Source organism: Thecamonas trahens (assembly GCF_000142905.1).
Source record: "Thecamonas trahens ATCC 50062 unplaced genomic scaffold supercont1.10, whole genome shotgun sequence".
Classification (NCBI taxonomy): Eukaryota; order Apusomonadida; family Apusomonadidae; genus Thecamonas; species Thecamonas trahens.
Genome location: NW_013657670.1, coordinates 370,462 through 384,014, shown reverse-complemented (window position 1 = coordinate 384,014; position 13,553 = coordinate 370,462). Strand labels below are relative to the sequence as shown.

Sequence of the window (13,553 nt, the reverse complement as noted above, 5' to 3'; positions counted from 1 at the left end):
CGCGACAAACAGTATTCGCCGCTCCTTCCCACCCACCCTCCCCCCTTCCCTCCCTCTCTCCTCACCCTCCTTCCCAACCCTCCCCAACCCCACACACACACCAGACAACCCGCCGCACACCGCCTATCTCCCCCTCTCCCTCGTCCGTACCAGGGTACGGTGTTGCGCCAGCAGGAGCGTCAGCCATAGCTTGACGGAGAAAGAGAGAGAGATACCCAACCTCAGCCCGAGCCCGCCCCCGCCCACTCTCCCACAGAGCCACTCTGCCCGTCACACTCGGCCGACCCGCACACACCACCCACACCACAGCCATCGACTACCTCCACCTCCACACACCACAACCACCAACCACCAATCACAACCACTCCACATCCACATCCTCTCCTCCTGTCCCTTGCCCAACCCCCCAACCCCCCCAACCTCCCAACCCTCCAACACCCACGGATCTTGCTACGCTGGTTCTGCTGCCGCATCGCCATCATCAACCGTAGCACCCTCCCCCACTCGCTGTTGCTGCTGGCATGTCGGCTGGAGAGAGGAAGGGTAATGGGGTGGTGGCAGCGATGGAAGAGGCTGGAGCAGACGCTGGTGAGTCCCGGCGCCGGAAGCGGCGGAGGAGCTCCATGACCGACATCGAGCGCGAGGCCAAACGGACAAGGACCAAGGAGGCGAGACTGCCCAAGCATCGCCAGCCCAACCGGGTTGTTTGTAATCTGCGACACTTGAAACTGGCCCGCAAGCTGGCTGCTACCCGGCCGCCGCGGCTGGAACAGTGGGTGAGCACAACGTGGCCGCTGAGCGTCGACGATGCGCCGCGGCAGGCTGGGGACATTCCGCTCAATCGCGACTTGCCGCCGGGCCTTCTCGGACGCGCTGACGAACTTGCCACCATCGACGATGATCTCATCTTTGACAACGAGTTGTACGAGTTTGCTGTCCCGCTCCCGCGGTCGCGGGTCCTACAGTCGCCGGTTATTACTGCGCCCGTCGTCGCCCACGACTTTGCCTTGGTCTCGGAAGAGCTGAAGAAGCGCGATGTGGTCGGTGACCCACGGGTCGGCTTCACCCCGGTCCTCGCTCGAGATCTGGCCGAGGTGCGAGTCCAAGAGATGATCCAGGGCTTGGCGTCGGAAAAGGCCGCCCACGCCGACGCCCTGCCGGCCGTCACTGCCCTCGTCGACGAAGTGTGGGACGAGCTGGCCAAGGCGCGCGTCTCCGATCCTGCAACCCGCGCCCGCGCCTGCGTGCTTGATGGTCCACTGAGGGCCTTTGCCGCCATGCGCCTTGAGGCTGTCATCCGCGACACCATCGCCGCCACCTTTCTAACCCTCGCCCAGGACCGCGTCCGCACTGGAAAGCGGGCCCACCCGGTCAACGTCGTCGGCGCTCCCGTCCACCGCCCGCATGCCAAATTTCTCGCGCCTGACCGCCTCGATCCGGCGTGTTCGCCGCTCGAGCGCGCACGGCGCATGCTTGTCGAGCATCCTCGCGTTGTCCTCCGCGCCGCCCAGCTCCACACCAACCACCACGCGCCCGAAGACCTTGAGGCCATGCGTGCCGCCATGGAGACTCTCTACGACGATGGCCGCGCCATGGTTGTCCCGCAGGCTTTTGTCGACCCACGCCGCAACATCCCTGGTGCCATGGTCTCGGACGACGGCGACGACAGCGACGACGAAGCGGTCTCCGAGGCTGACGAAGAGACCGACGAGTACGAGGAGAACGATGATGACGACGACGAAGACGATGAAGCCGACGACGAGCCGGAAGCCGATGACGACAAGTCCGTGGGTGTGTTTGACAGCAACGACGACGGCGCCAGCTCATCGTCGTCGTCTTCATCGTCCTCATCGTCGTCAGACACCACCACCACAACATGAAACACGCTTTATCCGCCACGTCCTCGCTGCACACGCATCCTGCTCAGCCTTGGGTGAGGAGCGTGGTCAGCTCTTCGGTCGAGAGCTCGCCGCCGGCCGAGACCTTGAGGAAGGAGAAGAAGGCATCGACCTCATCCGGCCGCAGCTTGTCACCAGTGGTGAGGAGGAGCTTCTCGAACTGGTCGGCGTTGAGCTTGCCGCGAACCTTGTTCGGGCCGGGTCCGCCACCAACAAGCTCGTCGCGCCCGACGTTGGCCTCGATGCACTCAAAGGCCTCGCCCAGCATGGGCTTGGTGACATAGCCTGACATGTTTGCCTCGATCATCGACACAAACTGCGAGAACGAGAGCGATGACGAGTCAGAGAGCCCAGTGTCGTTCCACATCTCCTCGATCTGCGCCGGTGACATGCGGATGCCGTATGCCGCGAGCGACGACGCAAGATCGGCCTTGGAAATACTGCCGTTCTTGTTGAGATCAATGGCCTTGAAAATGCCCTTGTACTCGTTGATGGCATCGGCGTCCATAGCGTCCTGTCCCCGCCCTCCCAACCACCCGCATCAGTCCCCTCTTGGCCAAATTCGTCCATTGCCCGACGCCAAAAACGGCCAACAACTTTCACCAACACATGCAATTCGCAGGAACTGCTGCTCCCACCACGCCACCCATGCCGAGCCTGGTCCGCCACGCCACGCTACACCATGGCGAATACGCTCTTGCTCCCTCCACAAAACACACACAACCCGTCGTCCTTGTTTGATCTTGCCAGCGTGCCCTTTTCTCCTTCCCTCTCATCCTCTAGCTCGTCTACAGTGCCCTTTGGCGTGTTGGCGGTCAGGTGGCGAGGGGGCGCATGGAGCTGGCTTTTCGCCCACCCTTCCCCGCACGCTCCAGCACGCTCCAGAGACCCCCATCGGCCACACACCGTGCGGGCCCCATCTCATTCACTTTCTCAACACGCTGGTTCGCCACTTACCTCGGTGGAGAGGCCAAACGACTGCTTGCGACGTGAGCGAGACATGGCTGTAGTTGTTGCCCCAGTCAGGTGTGGTGTCTTCCAGCCAGGAGGCAACTGCTGCCCGCATCCGCGTGAGATGCAATCACAACCATGCTATGCTGCAAGTGGCCAGATATGCATGGCGGTGGCCGCCTTGCTTTAAGAACAACTCATCAGCTACTTCCCTACGCCTACACGCGGGTGGAAGAAATGGTGAGCTGGCCGGCATCGCCGGAGAGCTTCGAGTTGTAGAGCGCGGTCGAGTACTCGGGCTTGTCCACCAACTTGCGGATGTTGATGGTGACCGTGCCGATGAGATCATGATTCGACATGACGTCAATCTGGTCGGGCTTGAACTTGTCCAGATCCCACGCCTGGATCTTGACCTCCTTGAACTCGTCATCGATGGGAATGGTGACAGGCGTGTCGAAGACCGCTGACGTCTTGTCCTTCTGCCACTCAGTCTTGCCGTACAGAATCCAGTGCTCATCATGGTCCATCAGAAAGACCAGCAGCCTGCCCATTGCCAGCCCAATGCATATCACCATGAGTCTGACAAAAGACAGAGGGCTTCCTTTGCCAGGTGCACACCCCTACCACGTACACACACACACACACACACACACACACACACACCATACACCACACACTACGCACGCACAACCCCCCCACACCCCACACTCCATGCATACGTACTGAGGGTCAGACTTGCCCAGTAGGTCCATCTGCACGCCCACACATAATGAGTCCACACCGCCCGTTACGTCACGCTCCTTCACCCCTCCCACCACCTTCCCTTGCAGCGCATATATATATATATACCTTGGGGATATCATCGAGAGAAAACCGCATCTGCAGACCGTTGCCGGGCTCGGGATCCTTCAGCTTCATGACCGGAATGGTACCGCCGTCAAACTCGGCAGCAGGTGCGTCTCCGAAAGGGTCTTCTGCAGACATGGCGCCAGCAAGAGAGAGAGTGAGCAAGTCAGGTGCCAACGTGCCGCTCGGTCCCTCCCTGCCACCACTCGCCCACCGGCCGCCCGCACTCGCGCCAACGCGCCGTCACCAACCACTGACACGGAGACGGACACGGACAGCAGCCGGCACCCGACTCGAGCCAGGGAGGTATGAGCAGCCTCACCGAGTTCGACCCAGAAGAGCTCCCCACCTTTAAGCGCAAAGTGTTGCAGGCTCTGTGCAAGGAACGCGAGCTGCGTGCTAATGGCAAGGTACGCTCCATACTCCATACCCCCCTCCCCCTTCGCTGACCGCTGTCGACTTGTGGCGCCAAAGTCGCACTCTGCGCAGGCTGTGTCGTGGGCAAAGGGAGGGCAGGGGAAGGAGGGAGAGTGGGTGGTGAGGACTCATGTGATGTGCTCTGGGGTAGAACAAGGACATGGTCGCCGCGCTGGAGCAGTGGTATGTCGATACCCATCTGGAGGCTTCGGTGGTGGGCACGCCGATGAAGCTGGGGCCGGCCGACGAGAGCGACGTCGAGACCGAGGACAACGACGGCTATGAAAGCTACGACGACGAAGAGATGAACGACGACAATCGGCGTTCACGCTCGCCGTCGGTGGCCGACACCGTTGCGGCGTCGATGGCGGTGGTGAGCGGGAAGATCGGCGATCTGGTGTACCGGGTCCGCCGCGCGGTCTCACCGTCCCCGCCGCCCCAGCCTTCGCCTGATCCGTCCCCATCACCCTCGCCGTCACCCTCGCCGTCACCCTCGCCGTCACCCTCGCCTCAGCCGTCGCCAGCGGTGCAGAACCAGGGCGGTAGCTGTGGAAGAACGAGTCGTACTCTGGCAAAAAGTACTCGTACCGGTCACCGATCGCCGACTCGCGGTTCACGTCGGGCGGGACGACGCCGCTGCGGAGCACCAAGATGGCTGTGTCGCCGGCAATGCCGGTGACGCCGACGACACCGGCGACAGCGACCCCGCATAGTCGGTCGTCGGACATGGCCATGTGCTTCCGTGGCCTGCTTGCCCTTGCGGCGATCGCTGCAGTGGCGTTTGTTGTTGTCGACCCGACGTTCTTTGCGCCCAAGGTTGTGTACTGCGACAAGGGTCCGAGCATTGACTCGGCGCACGCGCCTTCCCCACCGGGCTGTGTCCCCTGTCCGTCCGGCGCCACATGCTTGGGCGGAGCGGCCACGTGCTCAGGACAGTTCCGCATGTTGCGCGACGGAAAGTGTGTCGAAGTGCCCGAGCTTGTCCGGGCCAAGGCATATGTTGCTACCACTGGCGTCAAGCTCATTGCAACGCGGGCTGGCGAGTTTTTCTGTGGGGGAGTGGCTTCGCGGGCGTGGGAAGAGGAAGAGCTGAAGGATGCAATCCGCGCTTCGGCCCCGTCGTCGGTCTTGCCGCTGCTGGACGCTGCGTGGCCCACGTTCCTCTACGACACGGCCCGCCAGTTTACCAGCACGACGTACACCAACACGAGTGGAATCTACGTGGCTATGATGAACCAAGTGGACAACGGGGTCCCGTCCGACGTCGCGGCCCATCCCGGAAAAGTGCTCTTCTTTGCTGCGCCGGGCTCGGCCCAGTACTCGCTGGTCTGCTCGGCCAAGGCTTATCTGCTGGAGACACTCAGAACATACCTGTATGAGGTCAGCGGCGCGCTCATTCTGGTCGCGTTGATCATGTGGTGGCGGATGAAGGCCAAGGCGGCGGCGATGGACAATGCCGACGCGGCGGCGCTGTACAACACGGTCCTGCGCACGCTGTTCGACTTCAACGGCTCGGTTCCACGCTCGCACATCAAGCACACCCTGCTCTCGCCGGAGCAGCTGTCGGACTCGCGGTGGGAGCGGATCTGGGGCCTTGCCGTCCACAAGGTCCTCTCCAACCCGTCGGTTCGCGAGGCGCCGCGTAAGATCCGCGGCGAGACCGAGATGATGTGGGAGTGGATGTCGGACCTTCCGCCGCACGGCTACATCGAGTCGCCGGTCACCGTCGACCGGCGGCACCTCAACTTTGAGTCTGACTCGCCGACAAGCACGCCGACTGTCCACCCACCGGCGAGCCCGCCTGCCTTTGACTCGCCACATGTCAAGGTCGGCTCGGCCCGCCGTACATCGGCCGGCTCAGCCCGCCGCCGCTCGTACGCTTATCGGTCATGACGCAGCTGTAAAGCCAGACTATAAGTACGCCTTTTTACTCGAGCGCAAACATGTTGCCGTCCGACGTTCCGGCTGCCAGCGCAGATACGCCTTCATCGGTGCTGGCCGCCGCGCGAGCCGCGGCTCCCGCCTTGTGCGCTGCTTCTTGCGAGATCTCGTTGGAGACATGACGGAAGAGCGAGGCCCAGTCCCACGCCGCTTCCGGATCCTGCACCGCCTCTAGCGGCATCAGTGCGTCTGTCAGCAGCGACAGATCCAGGTCCGGGTCGGGAATAGCCACGTGCGAGAGCTTGCCGGCATGCAGGTCCAGCTCGTCGATGCTCTGCACCGGCGCCGCCGCCATGGTCGGCGCCTGCGCCAGCGCGCCCATCCGCTCCTCCCGCTGTACATCCTCTAGATCCGGAATCGCAACTCCATCATCCGTCGACACGCTCTCCTCTTCCACCGCAGCCCCAAACGCCACGTCCTCGTTCCTGTTGCCCCGCGCCTGCGTGTGAGCTGCTGCCGCCACCCCGACACCCACACCCACACCCACACCCGCACCCGCACGTACGCAGCCCGCGAGCCAAACAAGGCATCGACATTTCCGCGCTTGCGCAGCGGCTCGTTCTGCCCCCAGCCCGTGGACGGGGCACCAGGCCGCTTCCCGCCAGCCTCGCCAAGAACAGCCGCCGCCCCCGCCGCTGCCGCCTCGGCACCCTCGCGACGGCGGCCTCTACGCCGGCCTGTAGGCCCGGCAGGCGCATCTGCAAAGATGCTATCCTGCGTCGACATATGGAATCAACCCCGTCTGGCCGAGAAGCAAGTCAGGTGGTGAGGTGACGTCCAGCTCCAGGGTGAGGCCAATGGCCCTTGCCGGAGTCCGCGCCCTCCCGCTCTCTCCCCCGCCGGCTGTGTTCGCCATGTTTACAACCACACCCACGCCCACACCCACACCCATAGCAGCACCCACAGACACAGACGCAGTCACACTTCACCCCACCTGGCCAACCACCTTTGCACACACACACACGCACAGAGACACAGACACAGTCCCGACATACGCCCGTCATGTCGCGGAGGGTGACACGGGCACAGGCAAGGGCCATGGCGGAAGCTGCCAAGGCCCACGAGGCAGAGAGCAGCAGCTCGGACCACGATGAGCCCGAAGCTGAGGTCGATAGCCACCAGTCGGGGGCAGAGAGCGAGCAGTCGGAGCAAGAAGCCGCAGACGCCGCCAGAGCTGCCACCGCTGCCCGTCTGCAGGCTCTAGCCGATTCCGACTCGGACGACGCTCCTGCGCTTCCAGTTACAACAGTCGCTGGAAGTGGAGAGCTCGACGATGGTGAAGTTGCTAGAGCCGCCACTGCTGCTCGCCTACAGGCACTGTTGGACTCGGACTCGGACTTGGATGAGGCTCCCGCGCCGGTGCCGGCTCCAGATCAGACCCAGGTGTCGGCGGGTGAAACCCACAGCGAGAAGGGCAAGGACGAGGACAAGCCAGCCGCTAGTGGTGGTGTGTTTGGCGGTGGTGGCGGTGCGAGCAGCGACTCGGGCCGGCTGCAGATGGCGTTGCAAAAGGCGCCTCAGGAACGGACCGAGGACGATGCTGATATCATCTACCAGGTCCTCTGCGAGCAGCGTGTGCTCAAGGCCAAGTCCGAGTACATCCGGCGTGAGATGTGCCGGATGGTCGGTTACGAGGTCCACGCGCCAGGCTCGCCCATCATTCGCGAAGGCGAGACCGGCGACAAGTTCTACATGATTCTCTCGGGAACGGTTGACATCTACGTGTCGGCGGCCGGGCGCGACCCGGTGACCCACATGGTGCCTGGACAGGACTTTGGTGAGCAGGCGCTGCAGCAAAAAGATGCACGACGAAACGCAACATGTACCGCTCGCACCAAGTGCGAGCTCATTACGCTCAACCGCGAGAACTACACCCAGATTCTTATGCTCGGTGAGGGACACAAGAAGACCTTTGACCGCGTCGGCTACCCGAACCTCGACACCGAGTACATTTTTACTCATGTCCTACTGCAGGGCAAGCACCTCGAGAGTGACGGCGGGTCCGCCATTGCCGAGGCGCTCAAAACTAACCCGCGCGTCCACACCGTCGACCTCTCCGGCAACCTCATCGGCCCGGCAGCCGGCACGGTCCTCGGCCAGGCGCTCTCGGTCAACGAGTGCGTGACGACGCTCAACATGCCCGGCACTGGTATCGCCGACGAGGGCGCCGCCGCTCTCGGCGAGGGTCTCGCCGCCAACGACGTCCTGGTCCGGCTCAACCTCCGCAACAACGCCATCGGCGACGCCGGCGTCCGCGAACTTGCCCGCGCCCTCGAGGCGAACGCCACCCTCACCACCCTCGACCTCTCGCTCAACGCCATCACCGACGTCGGTGCTCGCTACCTCGCCGAGTCGCTCAAGACCAACACCTCGCTGGTCTCGCTCCGCCTCGAGCGCAATCGCATCTCATCAAAGGGCAAGGCCGTGCTCAACGGCATGCTGCGAACCAACACTGGGCTGTTCATCGATGGCTCCCGTCCGCGCACCAACCACGGCTTTGATCCGGGCCTTTGGGCCTAACGCGCCGCCTCTTCACAGCTTGGACCGCACCTGCCCCAGTGCTATGTTGAGCCCGTTGCGCTCGCGCAGCACCAGAGCCAGTTCATCAAACGCCTCACCGTACACCTCCTCAGACGCTGGCACCTTGATCGTGTGCATGCCCAGCAACCGCGCCGTCTTGACATTGGCCCCGATGTCGTCCAGAAAGACGACCGCACCCGGTGCCACGCCGAGCCGGTCGAGCATGCGTGCAAAGATGGCCGGCCCGGGCTTGCGCATCGCCTCCAGCCGCGACTCGACAACAACAGCGCGGGGGACCAGGTCGCGAAGCTCACGCGGCGGCTCGGCGCCCTTCCAGTTGTTGGTGAGGATGCCGATGGCTAGCCCGGCGCCGGCGATCTCCGCCACCAGCTGGAGCACCTCGGGCCGCGGGCGGAGCGCGTTGCGGAGGACGGCAAACATGTCAGCCGCAGCAAAACCAGCTGCAGCCTCGGTACCCAGCCGCAGCTGCACCTCGCGATCCAGCCGAGCGCACGCCTCGTCTACATCGATCAGCCCGCACTCGAGCAGAGCAAAGGCTGTCGAGCCAGCCAGAGTCATCGCAAGCTCGCGGGCTGGCACGCCAAGCTCGGCTGCATACCTTGCGATGGCTGGCAGCGGCGACGCCGTCAGCACTCCGCCCACGTCAAAGACCACAGCCTCCACTGGGCCCAGGCTTGCCATAGTGAGGTGTCTCGCGAGGTGGCGACCGACCGTGACCAGGTCAGACCACAGCGTCGCCGCAGGCATCCGCCAAGCCCCTCATCAGCGGTAGCCGATTCATTTGATCATGGCTCAATGAGTCTAACCGGATGACCCATGGCGCTTGGGCTTGATCGGACAGCTGGGTGTCACGTCACACTATTGGCCCTACGAGCCGGAGCAAAGGAATTGGTGGAAGGCATGTGGAGCAGGAGGTGACCAGGGGGCGAGACGATGGAACACTTGCCCTGGCCACCACGACACACAACACACGCCACACACACACACACAGTGCACACAACGCACACCAGTCTCTCACCACAACCACAACCACCACATTATCTCTCTCTCTCTCTCTCTGTTCTCTCCCTCTCCGGCATCATGGAGGTGCTCATGGCCTCGGTGGCACAGACCATTCAAGACGCGCGGGCGGTGGCCACAACCGGATACCGCCGCCACCGTGCGTGCCTGGCCCACCGCAGTCACCGCATCGTGGACTTGCATCCAGCGACAGCCTCGGCATCCAGGCCGCAGCAGTAGGGGCAGCAAGCCCAGTGCTGCCGCTGTCGACTGTGAGCACGCCTGCCACCACCGTTACATCCTTTGCCATCGAGGTGTACGCGGCCTGCGCCGCAGGCATCACTGCGCCCGAAGTGTATCTGGTTGCAGACGTGCGTGGTGAACCTGATCCTGTGACGGATGCCGCCGGACGTCTCTTGCTTGAGCGGTGGACGGTCGAGGTGACCGAGGCACGGTCTTCCAGCGCAGACGCCGAGGACCGGGCCGCCGGCCTCATCCACGCCCATGGCCCAGTCCTCCTCCGCCTGCTGTTGCTTGCGCTGTGCAAGTCGCCGGTTCAGGCTCTGGTTGCTCGTCTCATGGACGACAACGCGGCATCATACTACGGCGGCATCATCGTCGAGAGCATGCTCCTCGCCTCGCCGTCGGTCCAGTACCACACATTGGACGAACAGCCTCTTGCCCAGTTGTTTGATCGCACGCTGGACACCGGTGTGTACTCGCTGCGAGTGGTTGGAACCGTGACCCGAACATCGCTCGAGCTCAAATCGTCGGATGCACCCGAGGACGACCCCGCGCTGGAGTTGCTTGCCGGAACGGGCGCGAATTCGATGCTCAGCGCCGAGCCTGTGCAGGAGCCCCTCACTACTGTCGACGTCATTGCGCTCCCGCGCACGCCAGGCTCAGCCACGCTCGGCGGGAGTGGACTCCGTCCAAGCTCACATCGGCATGCGGGGGGCGCGTGTCATGCCACGCTCGTGGATACGAGCCTCGCGCCAAGTGCGGGCTCGTCGGTGACGACTGCCGTAGACGCAGCGCTCGCCGGACACGAGGCGCTGCTGACCGAGACCGGGCTTGATTGCGAGTAAAGGTGCTCGAGAATTAGAATAGGCTGTCAGTTCGGATGTGTGTGTTCATTGCCGAGACTTGTTCTTGCGCTTGGACGACGACTTGCGGTCCTTGGTTGGCGCGGCATCATCGGCGGTGGCGGCAGCGGCGGCAGCAGCCGCGCCAGGAGTGGGCGACATAGCGCGCGACGACTTGTGCGAGCGATGCGATGGAGCAGCAACCGGAAGCTCGGCAAGCTTGGCCAGCAGAGCCGCCTCGCGGGCCGCCATGGCCTCGGAGACGCCAGCCTTGTACAGCGCGCAGAACTCGGCGACGTTGGCCTCGAGCAGAGCCTGCAGCTGGGCGGTCGAGTGTGAGACGGTGAGCGCAGCAAGAAGCGGGCGCGCTTTCTCGAGATAGCTCTCCAGCTGGGCCTGAAGAGCTTGGCCACGAGATGCGGCTTCGACCATTGTGTTGAGATCCTCGAGCTTGCGGGCCTGCGACTTGACAAACTCGTCGCGAAGTACGGCGTCGGCGAGCGGCGGAGGACGGGCCGGGACTTCGACGAGCACATCCTCGGATGTGATGACTTGTGGCTGCGGCGTGCTAGCTGCCAACTGGAACAGCTTGTAGTGCTGAAAGAGCGTCGACGAGAGGAACGCCATGATGTTCTTGATCTCGGACAGGGAGAACAGCTCCGCGGCAGCGGGGGCGTTCCCGTCATTGGCGTCACTCGCGTCGTCGCCGTCGACAGCGTCATCGTCCGAAATAGCAGCATCAGGTGTAGCGGGAGTAGTTGGCAGACCGGGCGCCCTGCGCGCGTGCGCAGCGAGGACGGACTTGGCCAGAGCAACCACATCAGCGAGCGGGGCGGCATCGCGGGTGGCGCGAGAATGCAGCTCACGGACGAGAGCAAAGACGACCGAGGTCTGGGGAGCAGTCAGCTGCTCCTCGCGGGCAAAGACCAGGACCGAGGCCAGATACTCCAGCGTGGCGGCCGTCCACGAGTCTGTCAGGGCCTTCTTGGTCGGAATACGGAGCATGCCCGCCAAGTGGAGAGCGTCGACCACCGGCGCCCGCCCCAGCGCCTGCAAGTCCAGCGGCGACAGCTCCCGCCAGAGATACCGGCGTGCCTCACCTCGCTCCATGCCCATCCACCTATCGCTACTGCTCGCCTTGTCTGTCTCTAGCTCTTTAAGCAGAGCAGTGTGTGGGCAGAGGGTAAAGTGGTGAAGGGGGGGGGGAGGGGAGGCAAACGGCGTCGGCCTGATCAGTGGCGAGGGAGGGGGGGGGGCTGGGGACGAATTTGTTACAGTTGCGGCCAAGTGGAGAGCGTCGACCACCGGCGCCCGCCCCAGCGCCTGCAAGTCCAGCGGCGACAGCTCCCGCCAGAGATACCGGCGTGCCTCACCTCGCTCCATGCCCATCCACCTATCGCTACTGCTCGCCTTGTCTGTCTCTAGCTCTTTAAGCAGAGCAGTGTGTGGGCAGAGGGTAAAGTGGTGAAGGGGGGGGAGGGGAGGCAAACGGCTCGGCCTGATCAGTGGCGAGGGAGGGGGGGGGGGCTGGGGGTGGGGGGGGGGGGGTAGGGGACGATCTGGGTGAAAATGAGTGACGATGGTGCAAGAGAGGAGGAGATACGTACGGAGGAAAGGAAGGTAGTGAGGTGGAGGGAGGGGGGGGGAGGGGGGCTTTTTATCCGTATGGGTGGCAGTGATTGCCCTCGCAGGCAGTCGGTGAACGATGAGATGACACATGCGAGATGGCGTGGCAGGGCGAGTCGGCGTAGTGCACGAGCTGGAGCCACAGCCACGGACAGAACCAACGACGCCAAACTTTGGGTAACACTGCACTATCTCCCCCTCTCCCAAACCAATGATGGCGCATGTTGTGAGCTTTGTGGCGGTTGCTCTGCTGGCTGTGGCTGTGGCCGGTGCCGGAGGCGAGCCGCCGCAGAATCTGGCTGATGCGGTGGCGTCGGCATGGAGCGGGACTGTGACCCAGACCATGTCCAAGTGGACGTCGACGTACACATGGGCGACGTCTGACCGGGTCGGAGCCACGTTTCAGCAGTTTGGCAAGGGAAGGATCAACATTGCTCAGGCGCAGCGTGCCAAGCCATCGGGCATGTACATCACCTGCTTTGGCCTTCCGGCTGACAATTGCTACTGCGACAAGGCGCCGGTAACGTACCCGGGCCCTCTGGGTTTCACGACCGTCACGTTTGCGGACACTGCTCCGTCGCTCATGGCCTACTCGGGCACCACTCCCGATGGCTATGCTCGCTACAACTACACCTGGCCGGCGGGATCGACCGTCGCCATGGACGTCGATCTGCAGGCCGGCGGCGCACCCGTCGCCCTCACCTGGATCTCCGCTCTTGGTGCTACCGAGACGTACTCGATGACCGACGTGGTTGTCGGCGAGCCTGCGTCCGACATCTTCACTCGCCCGTGCAACCACTCTTCCCTCTGACGGAGCAGCAGGCGTAAACAAACCGAGACTTTCCACCGAGCCCACTCCCACCGACCATCGACTGTGTTTGGACGGTACCCTGGGCATGGCAAGGCATGATTCCGAGTCTGATCGCGGGCGGTGTACCTGAAGCCGAGATGGCGGCGTGTCGCGAGCGGTGAGAAGCAGACCAGCAGCGCGCCAACGCAGAACGCAAAAGTGGGCGTGATCCAGCAGGAGACGCAGTGGATGGGTCCACCAAAGTGCAAGTTGTTTGACGGCAAGCTGCAGTAGCAGATGACTATGGTGTTCGTTCTGCGTGACGAAGCCAACTGGCGGCGTATCTGTGTGCATCAAAGTACTCTGCCCCTCCCTCGCCAACACCCTCCCACCCAACTCAACCACACTTACCCACAGCTTCCCCACCCACCCACCCCACCCCCACCCCCCCCCCCCCCC

The 13,553-nt window shown here is 63.5% G+C and overlaps 11 protein-coding genes across 11 annotated transcripts in view; 5 read left to right on the top strand and 6 right to left on the bottom strand.

Annotated features, from left to right (window-relative positions):
• Window positions 1–213, bottom strand: part of AMSG_02833 (uncharacterized protein) — a 998-nt gene extending 785 nt beyond the window's left edge. Inside the window, exon 1 of the mRNA XM_013905220.1 lies at window positions 151–213. Coding sequence (XP_013760674.1) covers window positions 151–187 — 37 coding nt within the window. The 5' untranslated portion in view covers window positions 188–213. The remainder of the gene's footprint in view (window positions 1–150) is intronic.
• A 410-nt stretch (window positions 214–623) lies between these two features.
• On the top strand, window positions 624–1,897 carry AMSG_02832 (uncharacterized protein; the record flags this gene model as incomplete). The annotated part of the gene is made up of 1 exon (XM_013905219.1): window positions 624–1,897. The coding sequence occupies one exon, from the start codon at window positions 624–626 to the stop codon at window positions 1,878–1,880; it is 1,257 nt and encodes a 418-aa protein (XP_013760673.1). The 3' UTR covers window positions 1,881–1,897.
• On the bottom strand, window positions 1,875–2,924 carry AMSG_02831 (uncharacterized protein). Its single transcript, XM_013905218.1, has 2 exons — window positions 2,856–2,924; window positions 1,875–2,412 (listed from the first exon to the last, which is right to left on the bottom strand). The coding sequence occupies exons 1-2, from the start codon at window positions 2,898–2,900 to the stop codon at window positions 1,924–1,926; spliced, it is 534 nt and encodes a 177-aa protein (XP_013760672.1). The 5' UTR covers window positions 2,901–2,924; the 3' UTR covers window positions 1,875–1,923.
• An 82-nt stretch (window positions 2,925–3,006) lies between these two features.
• On the bottom strand, window positions 3,007–3,859 carry AMSG_02830 (uncharacterized protein). Its single transcript, XM_013905217.1, has 3 exons — window positions 3,699–3,859; window positions 3,573–3,601; window positions 3,007–3,392 (listed from the first exon to the last, which is right to left on the bottom strand). Exons 1-3 carry the CDS (start codon window positions 3,831–3,833, stop codon window positions 3,068–3,070), a joined length of 489 nt encoding a protein of 162 aa, XP_013760671.1. The 5' UTR covers window positions 3,834–3,859; the 3' UTR covers window positions 3,007–3,067.
• Window positions 3,860–4,003: 144 nt separating this feature from the next.
• Window positions 4,004–6,005, top strand: AMSG_02829 (uncharacterized protein; the record flags this gene model as incomplete). Its single annotated transcript, XM_013905216.1, has 3 exons — window positions 4,004–4,105; window positions 4,264–4,518; window positions 4,659–6,005. The coding sequence occupies 3 exons, from the start codon at window positions 4,004–4,006 to the stop codon at window positions 6,003–6,005; spliced, it is 1,704 nt and encodes a 567-aa protein (XP_013760670.1).
• Window positions 6,006–6,024: 19 nt separating this feature from the next.
• Window positions 6,025–6,786, bottom strand: AMSG_02828 (uncharacterized protein). Its single transcript, XM_013905215.1, has 2 exons — window positions 6,559–6,786; window positions 6,025–6,478 (listed from the first exon to the last, which is right to left on the bottom strand). Exons 1-2 carry the CDS (start codon window positions 6,777–6,779, stop codon window positions 6,040–6,042), a joined length of 660 nt encoding a protein of 219 aa, XP_013760669.1. The 5' UTR covers window positions 6,780–6,786; the 3' UTR covers window positions 6,025–6,039.
• Window positions 6,787–7,011: 225 nt separating this feature from the next.
• Window positions 7,012–8,679, top strand: AMSG_02827 (NOD3 protein). The gene has a single exon (XM_013905214.1). The coding sequence runs from the start codon at window positions 7,056–7,058 to the stop codon at window positions 8,571–8,573; it is 1,518 nt and encodes a 505-aa protein (XP_013760668.1). The 5' UTR covers window positions 7,012–7,055; the 3' UTR covers window positions 8,574–8,679.
• AMSG_02826 (epoxide hydrolase) lies at window positions 7,994–9,275 on the bottom strand (the record flags this gene model as incomplete). The annotated part of the gene is made up of 1 exon (XM_013905213.1): window positions 7,994–9,275. The coding sequence occupies one exon, from the start codon at window positions 9,273–9,275 to the stop codon at window positions 8,586–8,588; it is 690 nt and encodes a 229-aa protein (XP_013760667.1). The 3' UTR covers window positions 7,994–8,585.
• Window positions 9,276–9,674: 399 nt separating this feature from the next.
• AMSG_02825 (uncharacterized protein) lies at window positions 9,675–10,681 on the top strand (the record flags this gene model as incomplete). The annotated part of the gene is made up of 2 exons (XM_013905212.1): window positions 9,675–9,757; window positions 9,808–10,681. 2 exons carry the CDS (start codon window positions 9,675–9,677, stop codon window positions 10,679–10,681), a joined length of 957 nt encoding a protein of 318 aa, XP_013760666.1.
• A 45-nt stretch (window positions 10,682–10,726) lies between these two features.
• Window positions 10,727–11,788, bottom strand: AMSG_02824 (uncharacterized protein; the record flags this gene model as incomplete). Its single annotated transcript, XM_013905211.1, has 1 exon — window positions 10,727–11,788. The coding sequence occupies one exon, from the start codon at window positions 11,786–11,788 to the stop codon at window positions 10,727–10,729; it is 1,062 nt and encodes a 353-aa protein (XP_013760665.1).
• A 730-nt stretch (window positions 11,789–12,518) lies between these two features.
• Window positions 12,519–13,345, top strand: AMSG_02823 (uncharacterized protein; the record flags this gene model as incomplete). Its single annotated transcript, XM_013905210.1, has 1 exon — window positions 12,519–13,345. One exon carries the CDS (start codon window positions 12,519–12,521, stop codon window positions 13,113–13,115), a length of 597 nt encoding a protein of 198 aa, XP_013760664.1. The 3' UTR covers window positions 13,116–13,345.
• Window positions 13,346–13,553: the final 208 nt, after the last annotated feature.

Excerpts from the sequence above, each read along its gene's own strand:
- AMSG_02831 (XM_013905218.1), bottom strand. The coding sequence starts at position 2,900 with ATGTCTCGCTCACGTCGCAAGCAGTCGTTTGGCCTCTCCACCGAG. Across the intron at positions 2,413-2,855 it reads CGTTTGGCCTCTCCACCGAG|GACGCTATGGACGCCGATGC; the intron begins GTAAGTGGCGAA and ends GGGCGGGGACAG.
- AMSG_02830 (XM_013905217.1), bottom strand. The coding sequence starts at position 3,833 with ATGTCTGCAGAAGACCCTTTCGGAGACGCACCTGCTGCCGAGTTTGAC. Across the intron at positions 3,602-3,698 it reads CTCTCGATGATATCCCCAAG|ATGGACCTACTGGGCAAGTC; the intron begins GTATATATATAT and ends GTGGGCGTGCAG. Across the intron at positions 3,393-3,572 it reads CTGGGCAAGTCTGACCCTCA|GCTGCTGGTCTTTCTGATGG; the intron begins GTACGTATGCAT and ends GGCAATGGGCAG.
- AMSG_02828 (XM_013905215.1), bottom strand. The coding sequence starts at position 6,779 with ATGTCGACGCAGGATAGCATCTTTGCAGATGCGCCTGCCGGGCCTACA. Across the intron at positions 6,479-6,558 it reads TTGTTTGGCTCGCGGGCTGC|GAACGAGGACGTGGCGTTTG; the intron begins GTACGTGCGGGT and ends GCGGGGCAACAG.
- AMSG_02827 (XM_013905214.1), top strand. The coding sequence starts at position 7,056 with ATGTCGCGGAGGGTGACACGGGCACAGGCAAGGGCCATGGCGGAAGCT.